This window comes from Eucyclogobius newberryi, unplaced genomic scaffold (assembly GCF_026437365.1).
Source record: "Eucyclogobius newberryi isolate DKJ021-1_F unplaced genomic scaffold, fEucNew1.0.hap1 SCAF_17, whole genome shotgun sequence".
In the NCBI taxonomy this organism is placed as follows: domain Eukaryota; kingdom Metazoa; phylum Chordata; class Actinopteri; order Gobiiformes; family Gobiidae; genus Eucyclogobius; species Eucyclogobius newberryi.
The window spans coordinates 2,970,023-2,991,550 of record NW_027315801.1 but is presented as its reverse complement, the minus strand read 5'-3'; the positions used below and the strand labels follow the sequence as shown (position 1 = coordinate 2,991,550).

Below are 21,528 nucleotides of genomic sequence, written 5' to 3'. Positions count from 1 at the left end.
AAACACGTAGATTTTGTCCAGTGAAAGAGTCTTAACCTGCTGCCACTGATTCTCCATCTGTAACTCGTGTTCTGCTGTGAGGTCTTTTTTCTTTAGATTTACTTAAGAGACAGGAACTAGTGACATAGGCCCATTGAATATGGCGGGAATGGCTGAATGCAAGTGGGTAGACAGGTGGGTAGACAGGTGGGTAGACAGGTGGGTAGACAGGTGGGTAGACAGGTGGGTAGACAGGGGCATGGGCATGACTGTGTTTAACATATTATGGGCAGAATGGGGCATGTGCAACCAGGGTTTGTGCAGGTTTGTGCAGGTTTGTGCAGGTTTATGCTGGGATTTGCACAGACACGAAAGATGTCACAGTTTGTTCTGTTCCATGACTGTGTTGCGTTGGTGTCGTTCAATATGGCAGTTCTGCAGTTTGATTTGACTAATAAAAGTGTTGCCGTCCAGGGAATAAAGGCGCATTCCTGTGTTTGTGAGCGTGTGGAGATTTGCAGGCTGCTCATCTCCTCTGACACTGACATATGGCTGTAATTCTCCGGTTCCACTGTGTCGGGGCTGCTGCCGCTGTAATGCACGTGCACAGCTCTCATAGGCAAAATATTACACAAAGAATGGTGGAAACAAGGAAATAACACTATCTCGCAATGGTAAGCAACGCTCAGATTAAGGTATACTTTGAGAGGAATGTGTCTGTTGCATTTGATCCATCCTTCAATGCTACTTTCCACCGTTCAGAAGAAGATCCCAGACAAGAAGATAAACCATCCAGATGAAGAGATCCAACGGTTAGCGCCCCCTGCCTTTCTGCGTGGGGTTTTGCATGTTCTCCCCGTGCTCCGGTTTCCACTAAAAAACGTGTGTGATAGTATGCTGGTGTATGACTGAAGGTATATTCATAAACCCACCAAAACAAACAAACAAGCAAACAAGCAAACAAGCAAACAAACAAACAAACGATCCAGAACCTTCCTGCTGCACTTTCACTCGCAGGGACCACGCCACAACAATGGAGTATGAAAGAATGTTTATTGATGAATAACGACGATGGATCGACGATGGAGCGACGATGAAGCGACGATGGGGCGACGATGGAGCGACGATGGGGCGACGATGGGGCGACGATGGGGCGACGATGAAGGCGACGATGGAGCGACGATGAAGCGACGACGGAGCGGCGGCGTAGTGACGACGAAGCGACGACGTAGCGACGACGTAGCGACGATGGGGCGACGATGGGGCGACGATGAAGCGACGATGGAGCGACGATGGAGCAACGATGGGGCGACGATGGAGCGACGATGGGGCGACGATGGAGCGACGATGGGGCGACGATGGAGCGACGATGGGGCGACGATGGGGCGACGATGAAGGCGACGATGGAGCGACAATGAAGCGACGATGGAGCGACGACGGAGCGACGGCGTAGTGACGACGAAGCGACGACGTAGCGACGATGGGGCGACGATGGGGCGACGATGAAGCGACGATGGGGCGACGATGGAGCGACGATGGGGCGACGATGGGGCGACGATGAAGGCGACGATGGAGCGACAATGAAGCGACGATGGAGCGACGACGGAGCGACGGCGTAGTGACGACGAAGCGACGACGTAGCGACGATGGGGCGACGATGGGGCGACGATGAAGCGACGATGGGGCGACGATGGAGCGACGATGGGGCGACGATGGGGCGACGATGAAGGCGACGATGGAGCGACGATGAAGCGACGACGGAGCGGCGGCGTAGTGACGACGAAGCGACGACGTAGCGACGACGTAGCGACGATGGGGCGACGATGGGGCGACGATGAAGCGACGATGGAGCGACGATGGAGCAACGATGGGGCGACGATGGAGCGACGATGGGGCGACGATGGAGCGACGATGGGGCGACGATGGAGCGACGATGGGGCGACGATGGGGCGACGATGAAGGCGACGATGGATCGACGATGAAGCGACGACGGAGCGGCGGCGTAGTGACGACGAAGCGACGACGTAGCGACGACGTAGCGACGATGGGGCGACGATGGGGCGACGATGAAGCGACGATGGAGCGACGATGGAGCAACGATGGGGCGACGATGGAGCGACGATGGGGCGACGATGGAGCGACGATGGGGCGACGATGGAGCGACGATGGGGCGACGATGGGGCGACGATGAAGGCGACGATGGAGCGACAATGAAGCGACGATGGAGCGACGACGGAGCGACGGCGTAGTGACGACGAAGCGACGACGTAGCGACGATGGGGCGACGATGGGGCGACGATGAAGCGACGATGGGGCGACGATGGAGCGACGATGGGGCGACGATGGAGCGACGATGGGGCGACGATGGGGCGACGATGAAGGCGACGATGGAGCGACGATGAAGCGACGATGGAGCGACGACGGAGCGACGACGGAGCGACGGCGTAGTGACGACGAAGCGACGACGTAGCGACGACGTAGCGACGATGGGGCGACGATGAAGCGACGATGGAGCGACGATGAAGCGACGATGGAGCGACGATGGAGCAACGATGGGGCGACGATGAAGCGGCGATGGAGCGACAATGAAGCGACGATGGGGCGACAATGAAGCGACGATGTTTAAGTTAAAATTTAAGTTTTATGTTTAATTTGAAATATTAACCATGGTCCTTTTTGTAATAATACATTGCAGACATTTCAGGTGTGGGGGTTGTACAAGTTTGAACTCGATGGTCCTAAAACGTACGGTACCCCACAGCGTACAAAAATGTGAAATACTGCTGGGCAAATCTTATCTATGGGAGGACATAATGAATTAAATAAACAAAGAAAAGTAATAAATAAGTCTGTCTCTAGATCGTAGAGTAGGTTTGGTCAGGACTACAGTAGCTGGAGTATTTGTATATTGTGCTGTACTTACTTCCCTGGTAAAAGTAGTATTTTAAATGAAAGTCACGTATTCCACTAGTGACGCACCAAAATGAAAGGCAATTCCAGTCAGAGCCATATTGCAGATCTTTGTGTCACTGTTGCGTCATGTAATCGCTATGTGCTTTTCGCCGCATTAGACAAAAAGCGATGCGTTTTCGCTCAGCGGGTCCAGAACATCGCCGCTGTGAACAAAGCGCATCGTCAGGTAGTGGAAGGAACACGGATTAGGTCAAGAACGTGGCACAAATCTACGCAGAGGCCAAGGAAACAAGCATTTTTTCAAACGTACACTGACATGAAAGTTGTGATGTTTTGGTCCCGCGTTGGCCTGGTGTTTGCATGTTCTCCCTGTGTGTGGGTTTCCTCTGTGCTCCATCGGCAGAACATGCACGATAAACTCCAGCACTGCACTCTTTCTCACCTCATTAAAGTCCAGACGCTTTTGCTGTTTTGATTGTTTTTGATTGATTCCATTAGATGTGTAATTTATGTTCTGCGCCCCATTGTAAAAACATAAAAAATAAAAAAGATAAGATAACATGGCAGAATACAAAGGTCAGATTTCAACTGTTTCACTTCCTCTTCCTGAGCAGGCCTGAGCACATGGTGGTTTCTGGTGAGCCAAACAATTGTGATACTTATAATGTTTTAACCTTTTGTGAAAAATACTTATTTGTCATTTTGTATTATTATATTTTTTAAAGGGTCTTAACAGTCCAGTGTTTTAAAGTTGCGCTTTTATCTTTGATTGTATTATGAATGTAATTATGAAACTGTTAATGCTAACTGCACTGTACTTTCAGGCTCATTGCTGGTTACTGTTTTATATAGTTTTTTTTTGTACCTTTTGACGAGTTGGCCACTGTCCAGAGTGTACCCCGCCTAAGGCCCGAAGTCACTGGGATCCAGTCACCCGCGACCCCGAAAGGGAACAAGCAGGAGAAAATGGATGGATGGATTTTGTACCTTTTTAGTCTGTATTATCTAATAGTCCTGCAGTTGGTGTAAGTGTCCTGAGGATTGGGGCTCACTTCTGGGTGATTAGTGGGTGATTGTATTTACAGTTCTTGGTGATGGTGGCATTTGTTGTTGGCTGTTTTCTGTTATGGAAATGGATTTGTTTATTTTAATCTTGTTTCTTTGTCACTAGTAGCATGCCTCTCCCTCCCCAGCTTCAGAGTGGAGCCTCACCAACTCATCTCAACCAAACTTTTGATTTTCTATTGTAAATAGAAGCTGCCTTAAAACTGTTCGACCCACACTGACCGACTTGATTTGTTATTGGAGCATACTTGCGATTCATGAACACATAGCCAGTGTTACATATATTTAAACACATGGAACACAAAACTGCAGACATGCATTAAAGAAAGCAAACATTATGGCACTGCAAATGAGTCTTGTCCAGTGTTGTCTTTCAAAAGGTTCAAAAGTCCAAACGTACATTTTTCGAACGTCAGTTATAATTTGGATCCAGCCCTTCAATAACGGTGCAATTTCAGTCACCAGTTTTTTTGACAGCTTTCTTTCCTGCTGATTTTGTGGTTTTCCATTGAGATGTACATACACTTTCCCACGCTTCGTCCGTCAAAACAAAGCTACCCTCTCTTTCCCTGTAGATATTATTCATTAAGGCATAGAAATTCTGATTCATACGCTTTAATGACAATGTCAGTCAGAGGGTTATGACAGTCATTGCTTAGTTTAATTTCTCTGCTTTTTCATTACTCCTTCATGGCCAAATCATGAGATATTGCCATCACATGTCACTGGGTTTTCCGACTCACACCTTTGCCAACTTTCCCAAGAAACAGCAGGTCAAGAGGTAAAATGTTTTTTTTCCACCCCGCAAAAACTTCAGCTCAAACAGTTTTTCCCCAAGAATGCACTCTCTTTAAACACAGCTATCCCCTCTCCCCCCCCCCCCCAGCGTGTCACCTCTCAGTCAGCATCACTTTTGAATACACAAGTGCTTTCCGCGTCACGTCTAGCGCGGCAGCTCACAGTCTCCTGCCGCTCAACGCCATTCTCTTTTGATGCTACTTCTTATTCTGCGCCAGCCTCTCCGTCGTAGCCCGCAGCCATCGAAACTCTCCGCGGACGTCACAAAGAGGACACAACATGGCAAAACACAGCCATTTCTGCTCCCGGAAGACCTCCACAACTGTTTGGTTTTGCTGTTTATGATCAAAGCTTGATACATATTATAGGAGAGAATGAAAGGGGTGTAAAAGTGCTTTGAATAGTAGCAGACGTGACGAGGGAACTTATTGCACCGCTCAAGATTATCATTTTTTGAATACATTTGAAGCGTGACAAGGTGGCATATGGATGTGGAACCTGCTTTGTCCTCACAGCATGAAGGTTTTTAAAATCAGTCCTACTTTGGGGCTGGACAGATGTCTCAGGGCAGTTCAAATTCTTGCTCCTTAAGCCGTAATAAAGATTGTTTGGGAATTTGCATCCCACTCGACTTCTGAACTATGTAGTCAAGCTTCGACACTCCTGCCGTGGACACAGTGAATGGATACCTTTGGAGCATAATTATTGGAAATAAAATGACAAAATCTGAAAAATTCAACTCTGGACTAAATGGAACGGACATGCTGGACTTTACATTTAGGACTATACTTGGTTGTCTTGTGTCCACGTACCTCTCTGTGTCGTGTTCCTTCGTGTTTTGGTTTGTTATTATGAAACTAAAGATAAAAACTATGAAAAAATATGGCGGTCAAAACGTCTCAATTTGAAAAACACATAATTTAAAGATGATTCCCTTTTAAATATTGTATACTGTGTGTACAGCGGTGTGAGGAACGAGTGGTGAAATTAGTGTAGTGTATTAATGTAGTGTAGTTTGTTTCTTGTTTTATGTCAACACAATCACACCAAGAATCTTTGCTCTAGTTCTATCCATTTCTCAGATTTTAAGCCTGGAATATTGTGGTCTCCCCGTAATACTAATCAATCTCCACGGTTTAATACATACTGTGGAACATTCCAGGCAAACCAATACCATCTGCGTGGACACAAGAAGGTCCCTCCACCAATAAACTGAAAGGATGTATTTTTAATATGCCAGAAATACATACTAACATTCAGTCGTGCAATCTTTTTCTCATCTTTAGGTTGGCAGTCGATATCTTAAATGATTTATTGACATTTCCATCTCTGTCCTATTCACAAATCAGTACTTCCTTTAACAGCCAACGGACTCGTACAATACAATACATTTTTTCCCGTAATAAAACACATTTGATATCATTTTCCCCAACTCCCTCGCACACAGTAGAATTATGTATTAGATGGAGTCCTTTCCCCTCACAGTTCACGACGTAGGCCCATAACGAGCGCATTAATACCGAGCCCTGATCAATATTTAATGACGTTCTTCCGGCTGCTTTAGTTTTTAAAATTATTTGAGGGCCTCGTCGTAATCCATTTGAGGCGGAGAGAGACGGAGACTTCCTGATGCGGCAAAACAGTGGATTAGCCCGCAGCGGCGCTCATCTTTGTTTGCACCTGAACAATGCAATGAAATCTGTTCCTACAAGTGAAGATTATCCAGAGGAGAGAGCGAGGATGAGGAGGAGCCGGATTAAAAATAAATGGATATCGGAACAAAGAGAAGACGACAGAAAAAGGAAATAGTTGCCTGGAAGTTGTTTAGGTTGCCCTGATTGGTATTATTATCATTTATCATTTTAGTTACAGCCGACGGACATTTGCACAGACCATGAGCACTGCACTGGGAAGGGCTTTTACTGACTTGCTGACTCACTTGGAAAAATGTTTTGGCTGGTCCCAAATGGGGTGAATCGGTTGCTAGGCGATTTGGAGGATCTGTTTTACGTTAGATGCCCGTTCTGCTCGCACGCGCTACGGCTGACCTTCATACGAGTCACATGTCTTTCCATTGTGGTAGATAATAAGATAATAAAAATATCCCCTCCATTCATTTAACATTTCACATTTTTGATTGGTGAATTTCTTTATTCATTTATTTGGTACAGCCACTCAAAACTGCCAAACTTACGTTTACACGTTTTAACACTACATAATCATGACACTTTATGAATTTACACTGAATTTACATTATACAAAATTACCACGGAATTTTGCGATAGTATTAGGCCCACAAATTATGTTTACATGTTATAACGTGATACTGATGAATTTACATACTACTATTTACCAGTGGCAGCAACACACTTCTCATTCATCCATCCGTTGAGTTTTTATTTATTTAATTTTAATTTTGATTTTGATTTTGATTTTAATTTTAATTTTTATTTTATTTTAATTTTTGATTTTTAATTGATTTAATTCATCTAATTTATTTATTAATATTCAATTTAATTTAATATTTATTTTATTTTTATTTTTTGTAGATTTACTTTGATTGATTGATTGATTTATTTACTTTGATTTATTTCATTTTAGTCTGTTAAGTGCAGTTCCTACTTTCTACCACCAGGGGAGATCGGTCGACATCAGCGCGCGCCTGCTCTGTGAGCGCAGACGTCACACTGACACGGAAGCACTTCAACCGTCCTATTTTTTACAGGTAAACTATTAATAACACGAATGTAAAGGACTTAGAACGTTCTTTAGACACACGTGGGACAGGTTGGCCAATGTTTATGTTCTGTATGTGGAGTTTAAACCGAGGTGTCATGTGTTTTCCCCAGAGTAGGCTAACTCATTATTAACTTGCTAATGCTAATTGCAGAATGTTAGCAGCACGTGAGAGATATTATGGATATAATACACGTGCGCTTGTGCTAGTGCTAATCTTTCTTACAAGAAAACTGGGGCAAACATGCACATATTTTATTTATTTATATTTTGTTTGGAATCATGGAGGCTGATTGTAAAGATTATAGCGACTTTGCAACATTAAATGCCGCCACACATTTCTATCCTTCGTCTAATAACGTACCATTGTCACAGAAAAACAAAACAAAACACAAAATATACACGTCGATAGATAAATGTGTGCCTAACAAACTAAGTATGATATTTTTTGGGAAACTCGGCACCAAAACAATGAATAAAGAAGACGCTTGAGCTAAAACTAATGGCCGCTGTTATTACATGTCGTCCTCCTGTCCCGCCCCCCTGGTGTCCCGGATGAACAGTTCCCATACATTTTTCCATAGTCTTTTGTCAAATGCAAATACTAGTTGGAGTTTATAGTCACATTAACTGAGAATAATGGTAACTTATGTCCGCAATTGTTGTTTTCCGTCCAATAAACACATGTAAACCGTACAATCAAGTGAAATGTTGTAATAACTAGTGGTTCATCAACATTTCCATTAACATGATTAGTCTTGTAGTCTTTAGTTGCCATGTAGCTGATTAGCCCGGGAAAACGTTCAAGCTTGAAACGTATTATTGTATTTTTTTTAAGTCTTAAGTCAGCTTTTTGTTTTGTCGTATGGAAAATGAAATGACTTAAATCTTGCCGTCTTTGAGGTTTGTAACCGTGACCACTGAGATGGCAATGGCCGCTCAGTTGTGATACGTCGTGCTGCTCTAGTCTGTGGGGAAACTAATGGGACTTTACTCGGGGACCATGTGGTGGGCGGGCGCTGTTGAGCTCCACCGTGGCAGCCGTGTGTCAGCTTGCCCCGGGGCGGCTGTGGCACGTACGGCACTGTCCGTCACATGAGTGTGACTGAGTAAGGTCGAACGATTGTCAATGTAAATCTGAGCCGAATGACCATATTACCTGACCCATCCGCCACCACCACAGTCACCACCACAGTCACCACCACACACAGTCACCACCACAGTCACCACCACACACAGTCACCACCACAGTCACCACCACAGTCACCACCACACACAGTCACCACCACAGTCACCACCACACACAGTCACCACCACCACAGTCACCACCACACACTGTCACCACCACAGTCACCACCACAGTCACCACCACACACAGTCACCACCACACACAGTCACCACCACAGTCACCACCACACACAGTCACCACCACAGTCACCACCACACACAGTCACCACCACAGACAGTCACCACCACAGACACCTTCACCACAACAGTCACCACCACACACTGTCACCACCACAGTCACCACCACACACAGTCACCACCACAGTCACCACCACAGTCACCACCACCACAGTCACCACCACAGTCACCACCACACACTGTCACCACCACAGTCACCACCACAGTCACCATCACAGTCACCACCACAGTCACCACCACACACAGTCACCACCACAGTCACCACCACAGTCACCACCACACACAGTCACCACCACAGTCACCACCACACACAGTCACCACCACAGTCACCACCACACACAGTCACCACCACAGTCACCACCACAGTCATCACAGTCACCACCACACACAGTCACCACCACCACAGTCACCACCAACGTCATCACACCCACCACCACACACACCACCACACACAGTCACCACCACAGTCACCACCACAGTCATCACAGTCACCACCACACACAGTCACCACCACAGTCACCACCACAGTCACCACCACACACAGTCACCACCACAGTCACCACCACACACAGTCACCACCACAGTCACCACCACACACAGTCACCACCACAGACACCTTCACCACAACAGTCACCACCACCACAGTCACCACCACAGTCACCACCACACACTGTCACCACCACAGTCACCACCACAGTCACCATCACAGTCACCACCACAGTCACCACCACACACAGTCACCACCACAGTCACCACCACAGTCACCACCACACAGTCACCACCACAGTCACCACCACAGTCATCACAGTCACCACCACACACAGTCACCACCACAGTCACCACCACAGTCATCACAGTCACCACCACACACAGTCACCACCACCACAGTCACCACCAACGTCATCACACCCACCACCACACACACCACCACACACAGTCACCACCACAGTCACCACCACAGTCATCACAGTCACCACCACACACAGTCACCACCACAGTCACCACCACAGTCACCACCACAGTCACCACCACACACAGTCACCACCACAGTCACCACCACACACAGTCACCACCACAGTCACCACCACACACAGTCACCACCACAGTCACCACCACACACAGTCACCACCACAGACACCTTCACCACAACAGTCACCACCACCACAGTCACCACCACAGTCACCACCACACACTGTCACCACCACAGTCACCACCACAGTCACCATCACAGTCACCACCACAGTCACCACCACACACAGTCACCACCACAGTCACCACCACAGTCACCACCACACACAGTCACCACCACAGTCACCACCACAGTCATCACAGTCACCACCACACACAGTCACCACCACCACAGTCACCACCAACGTCATCACAGCCACCACCACACACACCACCACACACAGTCACCACCACAGTCATCACAGTCACCACCACAGTCACCACCACAGTCATCACAGTCACCATCATCGTCACCACAATCACCACAGTCACCACTATCACCACAGTCACCACCATCACTGTCACCACCATCACCACAATCATCACCGTCACCACCATCACCACAGTCACCACCACAGTCACCACCATCACCACCACAACAACAACAGTCACCACAGTCACCTCAGGCATCACAGTCACCACCACAGTCACCACCATCACAGGCACCACAGTCACCATCACCACTACAGTCACCACCACAGTCACCACCACAGTCACCACCATCACCACCACAACAACAACAGTCACCACAGTCACCTCAGGCATCACAGTCACCACCACAGTCACCACCATCACAGGCACCACAGTCACCATCACCACTACAGTCACCACCACAGTCACCACCACAGTCACCACCACAACCACAGTCACCAACACAGTCACCAACACAACGACAGTCACCACCACAGTCACCACAGTCATCAACACAACCACAGTCACCACAGTCACCAGCACAACCACAGTCACAACCACAGTCACCACAGTCACCAACACCACAGTCACAACAGTCACCACAGTCACCACCACAGTCATCAACACAACCACAGTCACCACAGTCACCAGCACAGTCACCACCAAAGTCACCACAGTCACCACAGTCACCTCCACCACAGTCACCACCACCACAGTCACCACCACCACCTCCACCACAGTCACCACCGCAGTATTTAGCTTTTTAGAACTGTAAGGGCATCTGAAGTAATTACAAAAAGACATGTCAAATCACTAAGCAACTGATTCTCTATTGCAACCCTAAAATAAAGGATGTATCTTTGCAATAGACTTAAACAAAAACGCGCCTGTCAGATGTTTGTGCAGCCGCCACATTTCAGAGGTACGCACTCTGCACCTCTCCTCCCTCTCATCCCTCTCTCTCCTCTCTCTCTCTCCTCCCTCTCATCCCCCTCTCTCTCCTCCATCTCCTCCCCCTCTCCCTCCTCTCCTCTCCTTCTCTCTCCTCCTTCTCCTCTCTTCCCTCCCTCTCCTCTCTCTCCCCTCCTCTCTTCCTCCCTCTCTCTCCTCTCCTCCCTCTCCTCTCCTCCCTCTCCTTCCTCCCTCTCCTTCCTCCCTCTCCTCTCTCTCCTCCCTCTCCTCTCTCTCCTCCCTCTCCTCTCTCTCCTCCCTCTCCTCTCTCTCCTCTCTCTCTCCCCTCCTCCCTCTCCTTCTCTCTCTCTCCTCCCTCTCCTCTATCTCCTCCCTCCCTCTCCTCTCTCTCCTCCCTCTCCTCCCTCTCTCCTCCCTCTCCTCTATCTCCTCCCTCTCCTCTCTCTCCTCCCTCTCTCCTCCCTCTCCTCTCTCTCCCTCTCCTCTCTCTCCTCTCTCTCCTCCCTCTCCTCTCTCTCCTCTCTCTCCTCCCTCCCTCTCCTCTCCTCCCTCCCTCTCCTCTCTCTCCTCCCTCTCCTCTCATCCCTCTCTCTCCTCTCCTCCCTCTCTCTCCTCTCCTCCCTCTCCTCTCTCTCCTCCCTCTCCTCCTTCCCTCTCCTCTCTCTCCTCCCTCTCCTCTCCTCCCTCTCTCTCCTCTCCTCTCCTCTCCTCCCTCTCTCTCCTCTCCTCCCTCTCCTCTCCTCCCTCTCCTCTCCTCTCTCTCCTCCCTCTCCTCCCTCTCCTCCCTCTCCTCCCTCTCCTCCCTCCCTCTCCTCTCTCTCCTCCCTCTCCTCCCTCCCTCTCCTTCCTCCCTCTCCCTCCTCTCCTCCCTCTCCTCCCTCTCCTCTCTCCTCTCCTCCCTCCCTCTCCTTCCTCCCTCTCCCTCCTCTCCTCCCTCTCCTCTCTCCTCTCCTCCCTCTCCTCTCCTCCCTCTCTCTCCTCTCCTCCCTCTCTCTCCTCTCCTCCCTCTCCTCTCTCTCTCTCTCCTCTCTCTCCTCCCTCTCCTCTCTCTCCTCTCTCTCCTCCCTCCCTCTCCTCTCCTCCCTCCCTCTCCTCTCTCTCCTCCCTCTCCTCTCCTCCCTCTCTCTCCTCTCCTCCCTCTCTCTCCTCTCCTCCCTCTCCTCTCTCTCCTCCCTCTCCTCCCTCCCTCTCCTCTCTCTCCTCCCTCTCCTCTCCTCCCTCTCTCTCCTCTCCTCCCTCTCCTCTCTCTCCTCCCTCTCCTCTCCTCTCCTCATCTCCCTCTCTCTCATCTCTCCGTCGCTGTGGCTCAGATTCAGCAGCAGTCTCCTCCACAGATACCACCGCTTCGGCACTCGATCCCACTCGCTGTAAACGCCACACAGAAGAAGTCGGGGGAGTCGTCGCGCCGCCACAGGCTCCCGAACGCGGCGGGAGCAGAGGGGAACGTCGGCGACGCCGCGAGACGCACTCCGTCACCCGGACGACCGACGCGACGGGGGGCATGGAGGAGACGCTCACCTGCAACCGGAGCCCGTTCTCCCAAGTGTTCGGCCGCCAGGGGCAGCTCATGCAAGCCAGTGAGTGACACCCAAACTTCAGCCCGAAACAGTTACGCTCGTCTCGTTCTGCCTTTGCCGTCGAGGTTTGACGTCGAGATTTTGTTACTGTTCTGACTAGAAGTTTAACGAGTCGATGCGATGAGAGAACGAGTCTCTTTTTGCCCGACGCTGGCAACATTTTAGTGTCGTAAAAGCAACGCCAGCCGTGAAGAATAATGCAGGTTATCTAAGTGTTCAGGATAAACAAGGATTCATTGGGTGATGCAAATATAACAGTAAACCCTAAACAAAATTTGCTTGAAAATGTAAGATAATATAAAAATAATTAAATACAACTTAATCACAATAAAAAGCTGCAATGCTGCCATTACGTAGAAGTGATTACGGAAAGCCTGTGTACAGTCTGGACAGCTGTAAGTACCAGGTAAGTGTCGACAACGTATATTTGCCGGTTGAATATTGCTCTGACAACTGGCAGTTTTTGGTTCTGCATATTTCAGTATTTAAAACCTTCAGTAGAATATTAGGCAACGGAACAACAACAATAATCATAAATACATGTGGTTTTACTCGGTGTGCACCCAGCCGCCTGTGGATGGGTCAAACCTCATCAAACTGTATCGTGTTTGTGTCGTTGGGACGGAACATAAAAGTGCCAGCTAAAGGATAAAAGATATATATTTTGGCTGGTTTGCTCGCCCAGATTCAGAGTGTTTTTTGGTGTGACAGACTGTGGAAGTCGAGCAGTGATTTTGCAGTAATGTTGTGTCTCCCATGTGCCAGCCTTCACGCTCGGCTTGTCAAACTAATTGGCAAAATCAGAGGATCGTTTAAAGATGACGGTGCGCCGAATCGACAAGCGTGACTTGAGCGAGTTATTCTAAAGTTTTGAGTTTGCAAGTTTGCCTCCAGATATATTTTACAACCTCGGACATTACATTTTATTATGCGGTTTTATGATAACGTATGGCCGTCCGGACTGTTCGGTTTGGTTAATCTAAACACTGCAGACCTCTTGTAAGCGTGGATAGGTTACAACTGAGTATCGTGCAGCAGAAAATTGATAATTCTAGAGCTAAAGAATCAGTTAGAGATATATCAAGAGGAGGAGTATGGCTACAACAAGTATTTTTTAGTATTTTAGTTTATTTTAATAGTTTACTATCATTATTTTTTCAATTTGTCAACTATTCAAACGATTCTTTTTATTGAACATTGAGCCGATGATCCAAATACGGTGACAGTAGTTTTGTCATAGTCGACTAGCCACGATCGGGGCCGGTTCCTCTTCGCAGCCCTGGAGGAGAGGTTGAGGAGCTGCTTTTACTTGTACCCGAGGAAATGTGTCTGGACGCGCAGGCGGAAAATACACATGAGACGGATAGAAAACACAACACGTTAGAATGATACATATAACTATAACCTATGGCCTACATTTAGAAAGTTCACGGACGTAGGCTGTGAGAATGGTTCCGCGGTTCCGGTTCTGCGGTGGAGATGAGACCACAAATCTGAGCATCAGTGTTGTTAAAAAGGCACGAGGCAAATAGACAATGAAGAAGTAGAAATACCTCAAATCTTGAAGATCTGAATCATTAGGATTCAGATCTTCAAGAGTATTTATGTAGTCACAGGAGATACTACTGAGAAAACATCCTATTGCATATATCGTTTGCACTTGCTTTCTCCATTATTGATATACGCCTTTGCAAAACTTACACCTCTTGGTTTAATTGTTCTACACAGTGTTGAAATGGATGTTGCGTATTGTGTCATTTGTAAGGCTAAATTAGGGTTCTAGGTAAGATTTCTTTAAAATGAGGAACTAAAGCAGCAGTAAAGTATAAAGTACAGCAGTGCCAGGAGCATTGATCCAACGGGAGAGTGTGCAGCGCAGCAGATAACACCAGACTCCAGTCACCCACTGAGAACAAATGTCTCTCAGCCCCACAATGAGCAAGACCCCAAAGGCTCGTGGACAGGGAGGGAGGGATGGTGCTAGTTTAGGGGGCTCCACTTGTCTCCTAATCTTAATAAAGTTCTGATTTAGGCGGACGTGTCACGCTTTACTTGAATTGGAAATGATTTGGAGGCCGTTCATAATGATAACTTAGAATAATATGTTAGAAATTGTGTCCTGTTGCAGCGTATTGACTCAGGTTTGCTGTATGGTGCCCTCTGCAGGCGATATTAGGGAGTGAGACATTTTAAAAAGCCAAATGAGCAGCGTGTGTGATGCTAGCAGATGGATACTGCAAAAGACCATGCTTAGACAAATTAATTCAATTTAATGAATGAACATTTTAGTTTTTTGAGGTTTGATTTGACTATTTGATGATCATGACGTCATACTCCTGGTTCAAATGTGCCATGTCTGCTTTATTCTTGTAGTGGCACATTTGGCTTAGTCTTCAGGTGCAGATTAGTCCAGGTCTAGCCCTTGTTTAGCCATTTTATCCTTATATTGTATTTTAGAACGCTTACCTTGTCATTTCTTGTGACACGCTCGATAAAACCTTTGCGAATAACCTCATAAAAATAGAAATATAATGTTGTTGTGTTGTAAATGTTTGGTGTCAGATTTCTCGGCACGGCTCACGTTTCACTTTTTCATGCGTCTCTGTCAGGATTTTTACTCAAGTGACTCACTATGTGCATTGTGGGCAAATTTACGTCGAGCAGCGGAGGATCACTGCCAGAAAATATCACATTCATTATTTAAACCCGGCCTTAGCGTAATAGTACACAGATTTTTGAATGTGGAGTGGAAAAGCGTCGAGCGTCTCCTCCTCGTGTTAATCCGGGCGCTCTCCTCGTTCATGTTACGGGTTGAACCTCAGATTTGATTCCATAGATCCACATGAGGAGTTTGTTATGGCACTCTCTTCCTTTCTATCTAAATATGGAGAATAGGCTTGTTCTCCAGCTCCTGATCAGGTAGAAATTGCGCCCATTGCTTCTGACAATTTTCTGAAATGGCGTAGAGATTTGAGAGAAAACTGAAATATTAACTTTTGGGCTGAACAATTAATTGCATTTGCGACCACATTGCAATATTACAAAACGTGAATATGTAATCACAGCTTCATTGTTCTACGCTCTCTGTGTGTTTGTGCTTCACTTTTCTCCCTCGTGCGGTTTGGGTGCACGTTAGAGGCTTTATAATGCTACCATTGCGCTCTTTTGCTTCTTATTCTCTTTTCTAAATAACCTTGCTCTGCTAATGTCTCTGCTTTGTCAATTTGAGCGTCTGACAAATGGATGTGGCGTTTGTATCGCTTTCTTGTGATTATGGGACGAACTGCACTCTTTCACTCTTCCCTTTCTGTTCAAGTCTAATTCGTTAAACCTTCACCGCAAACTGTCCCTGCTTCAAGTGCATCCGGAAAGTTCACCTTTTATTATGTTACAGCCTTAAGCCAAAATGGATCAGAATTTGCAAAAAACTCTACAAACAATACCCCATCATTAAATTATGAAGGTTTTGGGACACCCAGGCTTATAATTACCGTCTTTTCCAGACTATAAGTTGCACCTTTTTTCATAGTTTTGGCCGGGGTGCGACTTATACTTATGTTTATACTTTATATACTTATACTCTGGAGCGACTTATATGTGATATTATTTGTTATTTTCACACTTGCAACTGCATTTCATACTCCAGTGCAACTTATATATGTTTTTTTCTTCTTTATTGTCCATTTTTTGGCTGGTGCGACTTATAGTCCGGAAAATACGGTAGTTAATACACCGCAAACTGTCCCTGATTCAGATGCATCCGGAAAGTTCACATTTTATTATGTTACAGCCTTATACCAAAATGGATTGATGGTTTTAAGACACTCTTATAATTACACTAAAGGTTAAATCAAACACAGCCGGAGTTACTTCATATAAACAGCTTCAACAGTGTCAGTCCCAAACAGGAAGCTTCTTCAGGGCCTGCGTGTCGGTGACTGTGGCTCCACCTAGCTGTAGACGTGGGTGGTGACGCTCCAGTGACGTCGTCGATAAAGACCCGGGGCGTCCCATGTGTGAGAGAGATGGAAGCGCAGTCCCCCGTGTCCATCCAGGGCCTGCAGAAGAGACGTTTCACACACAGCCTCCTTCACACCTCTTTCAAACCAGCCGTTCTCCCCATCCAACAGAAACGTGTCCCCGTCGTCAAAGGCCTGTATCTTCCATGTTGAGATGTTTTCAGGTTGTGTTGGTAGAAGCGCTTTTCAAATAACTGAGCTGTTTCCCCTTTGTGCACCGGTACAACCCTCTGTGCTGCCTGTGATAGCTTAAACTACTCCTGCTTTTCAGGCTCTTGTCTTCTCAAGGACGGTCTGAGCTCACAGTGTCATGGCAAAGGCTGTGAATACTTATGTACACGTGCTGCATTATTATTATTGCTGTTATTACTTGATTAATTGAAGAAAATAATGGATAAATTACTCGATTACTAAACTGATCAATAGCTGCAGCCCTGCTCTTGACCGTGTAAGGTGCCGAGAGGTCATTTCAAAGCCTCTCTGTTGTTCAACTGTACATGAGCTGGTACATTTATGCAGTCAGTTAATGTACAAACACAAGACAGTCTGACGCTTTCTGTTGCCGTGGAGAAGAATCTTTCATGAAGCTGTTCAGTGGGTGTTAGAGAAGATTCGTCTGCATAATTGCTTCCTGCTAAAAAATGACGATTGTGTAAGAAGTGTAATCAGATACTCACAAAAACTATAAGTGATTGCAGTACTTTATGCTGTTCAGGGCGGCAGTAGTGAGGCGTCTGATACTACAAATATTATACAATTTAAACATTTACAATAATTAAGTCAGGTACATCCCTTTAATGGTTAAGTTTGTAAAGTAATACAGACCTGACTGCACACTTTTTTAAATCAATCTCTTAATTAATTGCGGTATTTTTCAGATATTTTGGCGATAGGTATAAGTCATTGTTCAAACCTATTTCCATAATCTCAGAAATAACCCGTGCATTTCCTTTGTCACGTCTTATTATTCTCAAATAACAACACGTGTTTATTGTCAAGAACTGTTTACATTATATAACCCACACAAAAGAAAAGTCTGTCAAACTTTTTGCTCCCCGTCGCCGTTGGAGGGGACGCTCTCAAGACCTCACAAACTTTACTTCAGACGCTTTCGCATTCGCAAGACGTGAACTTTTTCATAAACCATTTGAGCGCTGCTTGGAAACCCGCTCGACAGGCTTCCTTTTGATAAACAGGCAGCTCAGGGATTTTGACGCACATCACAACATGGAAGGGGAAAAAAATCACACAACACCAACGCTGAGGAGCAACAGGATTTCTGCACCTGCCATACGTCTGACATTGCCTATAGACCAGCACGAGGAGTTCAACGTTCAACTCGTGGCACCATTTCTCGTTCAGCTAAAGGACTTTGGGTGACGAGTCGAGATAACCAAAGCAATCCCTTAATAATCGGCACCACAGAGATATTGCAAGCCAGCGTTCTTGTGGATTAGCCCTCCTTCAAGCAGCTCCGCACGTAAGGTTGGTGCTAAAAATAGACAAAAAAAAGAGAAAATAAATTTGCAGCGGCGGCTTCAAAGAGCATAGATAAGTGTGAGAGGAATAAACGGTACTTCGTAGAAACATAGGCACAACTCTTACGAGAGGAAGCTTTTATTTTTTTCAACCAGAGGCGATTTGTGGGAGAGAAAACGTCTGCCTTCAACACACAAACTTTCCCATCTGTACCATCCAAAATATCAGCCATGAAAAAGCATCTACAAGGCTAAATATTCTCACTACGTGTCCTCAAATAATCCATCTATAACGAGCTATGAATGCTAATCAAGTTGTTATTTTTAAAAGCAAAAAATAGCAATTTTATTATTTAGTTTTTTGAGATTTGAACATATTTCCTCCATGGAGACATTAGTGTTTTTTTTTCTTCAATTGAAAAAACAAACACAAACATGTAAAACGCAGAACAGAATGCGACCGGAGAATAAAAAAATAAAATTAAAAGATCACAAGTAGTGCAGACAAAAATATGCACATTAAAATCAAAATAAGAGTCCCACTTGGTCCAAAGTCTGTGAAATGACTAGCAGTAGCTTTGAAAGTGAAATGCTAAATATGTGAGTAATAAATACATAATGTAGTACTGCAAATCCACAAGCATGACTTCATCCATAACTCTTTTCCCATAACTCTAGGACTAATTACTGTGGTATTTGCAGATGTAAACGGCCAACAAGAAATCTATTCAGAAGCTTTAAACAAATGAAATATTGGGATTTACATTGAGACCAACACAAGAAACAAAAGGAGGCTTGAATACAAACTCCAAAATTGAAGCTATTACTAAACAATAAAACTGTGAAGCAATTATTTCATCCAAATGACTACATTGTTTAGTTTTTTTCTCATATGTCAAATATCTTGAATTGAACCTACAACACTCAAGTCGAAGCGTTTATAAATGTAAGCGCTCTCCTCTCCTGCCTCAAATCCCCTCAGAACTTCCGTAACTCGCCTAATCCCGGCTTTGCACCAAGTTAAACGTGACGTGAAATTTTCGGACCACTGCAGGTACATCTCTCTCTCTCCTCTTTGAAGTCGTTCATTCTTCTCAGTTCTCTCCTCCTCTCTCCCTTCTCTCTCCCTCCGGCGGGCCCTCCTTCGCTCGGAGATTAGCTTCACACTTCCGATCATATAGAAGGCGTAACATTGCAGGTTTGGTGGGTTATAAGTCTGGTGCGGGTCGACTGTGCGGAGCCCGTACAGAGCTGTGTGCACTGTACGTTAAGCCCGGAGAAACGGGGAATCGGACCTGTTTGCTCCCCCGGCGACCGGTCGGTGAAAATGAAATGTCAAAAGTGTGAGAGCTGTTGCCGTGACACGTGTTACAGTCAACGGCAGTGGAGCGAGAACCAGTCGAAAAAGCCTGTCGAGTTTAAAAGGAAAACGCACATTTTACATAAGTCGAAATGATGGGAACGAAGGACAATGACTTTTCAATGGAAATGTAACTCATCTAATTTATGATGCTCATATTTAAATGTAATGGTACAATACACTGCTAAATTATTATGACTTTTTTGTGTTTGATTGTAAATTTGTGCACTTGACTCAAGGTGAGCCACGTCTACTCATTGTGTTGAGTGTGGCCCGGGTCTGCTCTGGGTTGTGGCCCGGGTGTGCTCTGGGTGTGGCCCGGGTGTGCTCTGGGTGAGGCCCGGGTATGCTCTGGGTGTGCTCTGGGTGTGGCCCGGGTGTGCTCTGGGTGTCCTCTGGGTGTGGCCCGGGTGTGCTCTGGGTGTGGCCCGGGTGTGCTCTGGGTGTCCTCTGGGTGTGGCCCGGGTGTGCTCTGGGTGTGGCCCGGGTGTGCTCTGGGTGTGCTCTGGGTGTGGCCCGGGTGTGCTCTGGGTGTGGCCCGGGTGTGCTCTGGGTGTGCTCTGGGTGTGGCCCGGGTGTGCTCTGGGTGTCCTCTGGGTGTGACCCGGGTGTGCTCTGGGTGTGGCCCGGGTGTGCTCTGGGTGTGCTCTGGGTGTGGCCCGGGTGTGCTCTGGGTGTGGCCCGGGTGTGCTCTGGGTGTGGCCCGGGTGTGCTCTGGGTGTCCTCTGGGTGTGGCCCGGGTGTGCTCTGGGTGTGGCCCGGGTGTGCTCTGGGTGTCCTCTGGGTGTGGCCCGGGTGTGCTCTGGGTGTGGCCCGGGTGTGCTCTGGGTGTGCTCTGGGTGTGGCCCGGGTGTGCTCTGGGTGTGGCCCGGGTGTGCTCTGGGTGTGCTCTGGGTGTGGCCCGGGTGTGCTCTGGGTGTCCTCTGGGTGTGGCCCGGGTGTGCTCTGGGTGTGGCCCGGGTGTGCTCTGGGTGTGCTCTGGGTGTGGCCCGGGTGTGCTCTGGGTGTGGCCCGGGTGTGCTCTGGGTGTGGCCCGGGTGTGCTCTGGGTGTCCTCTGGGTGTGGCCCGGGTGTGCTCTGGGTGTGGCCCGGGTGTGCTCTGGGTGTCCTCTGGGTGTGGCCCGGGTGTCCTCTGGGTGTGGCCCGGGTGTGCTCTGGGTGTGGCCCGGGTGTGCTCTGGGTGTGCTCTGGGTGTGGCCCGGGTGTGCTCTGGGTGTGCTCTGGGTGTGGCCCGGGTGTGCTCTGGGTGTGGCCCGGGTGTCCTCTGGGTGTGGCCCGGGTGTGCTCTGGGTGTGGCCCGGGTGTGCTCTGGGTGTGCTCTGGGTGTGGCCCGGGTGTGCTCTGGGTGTGCTCTGGGTGTGGCCCGGGTGTGCTCTGGGTGTGCTCTGGGTGTGGCCCGGGTGTGCTCTGGGTGTCCTCTGGGTGTCCTCTGGGTGTGGCCCGGGTGTGCTCTGGGTGTGGCCCGGGTGTGCTCTGGGTGTCCTCTGGGTGTGGCCCGGGTGTCCTCTGGGTGTGGCCCGGGTGTGCTCTGGGTGTGGCCCGGGTGTGCTCTGGGTGTGCTCTGGGTGTGGCCCGGGTGTGCTCTGGGTGTGCTCTGGGTGTGGCCCGGGTGTGCTTTTAGCCATGGTATAATCAGTGAAGGGATCTCAACAAGAGTAGCTAGCTGTTGCAGTGGTCGCAATAATCACACGTGCAACGCCTTTAACCACTGCACCACCGGCTAGCACGGACCCCGGAGTGTCTCAATGTGAGGAAAGACTCTTTTTTCTTCTTCTTTCTTCTTCTTTGGTGTTTTATGGCGGTTGGTATCCAAGTGTTTACTTTACCGCCTCCTACTGTAGTTGTGC

The 21,528-nt window shown here is 47.6% G+C and overlaps 1 protein-coding gene across 10 annotated transcripts in view; it reads left to right on the top strand.

Moving 5' to 3' along the window:
• Positions 1-12,748: 12,748 nt before the first annotated feature.
• Positions 12,749-21,528, top strand: part of kazna (kazrin, periplakin interacting protein a) — a 268,056-nt gene continuing 259,276 nt past the window's right edge. For all 10 annotated transcript variants that reach the window (XR_011927113.1, XR_011927114.1, XM_072448716.1 and 7 more), the window contains exon 1: positions 12,749-12,824. Coding sequence is in view for 8 of the 10 variants with exons in the window: in XM_072448716.1 (XP_072304817.1) it covers positions 12,749-12,824 (76 nt within the window). In the remaining 2 variants the exon portion in view is untranslated. The remainder of the gene's footprint in view (positions 12,825-21,528) is intronic.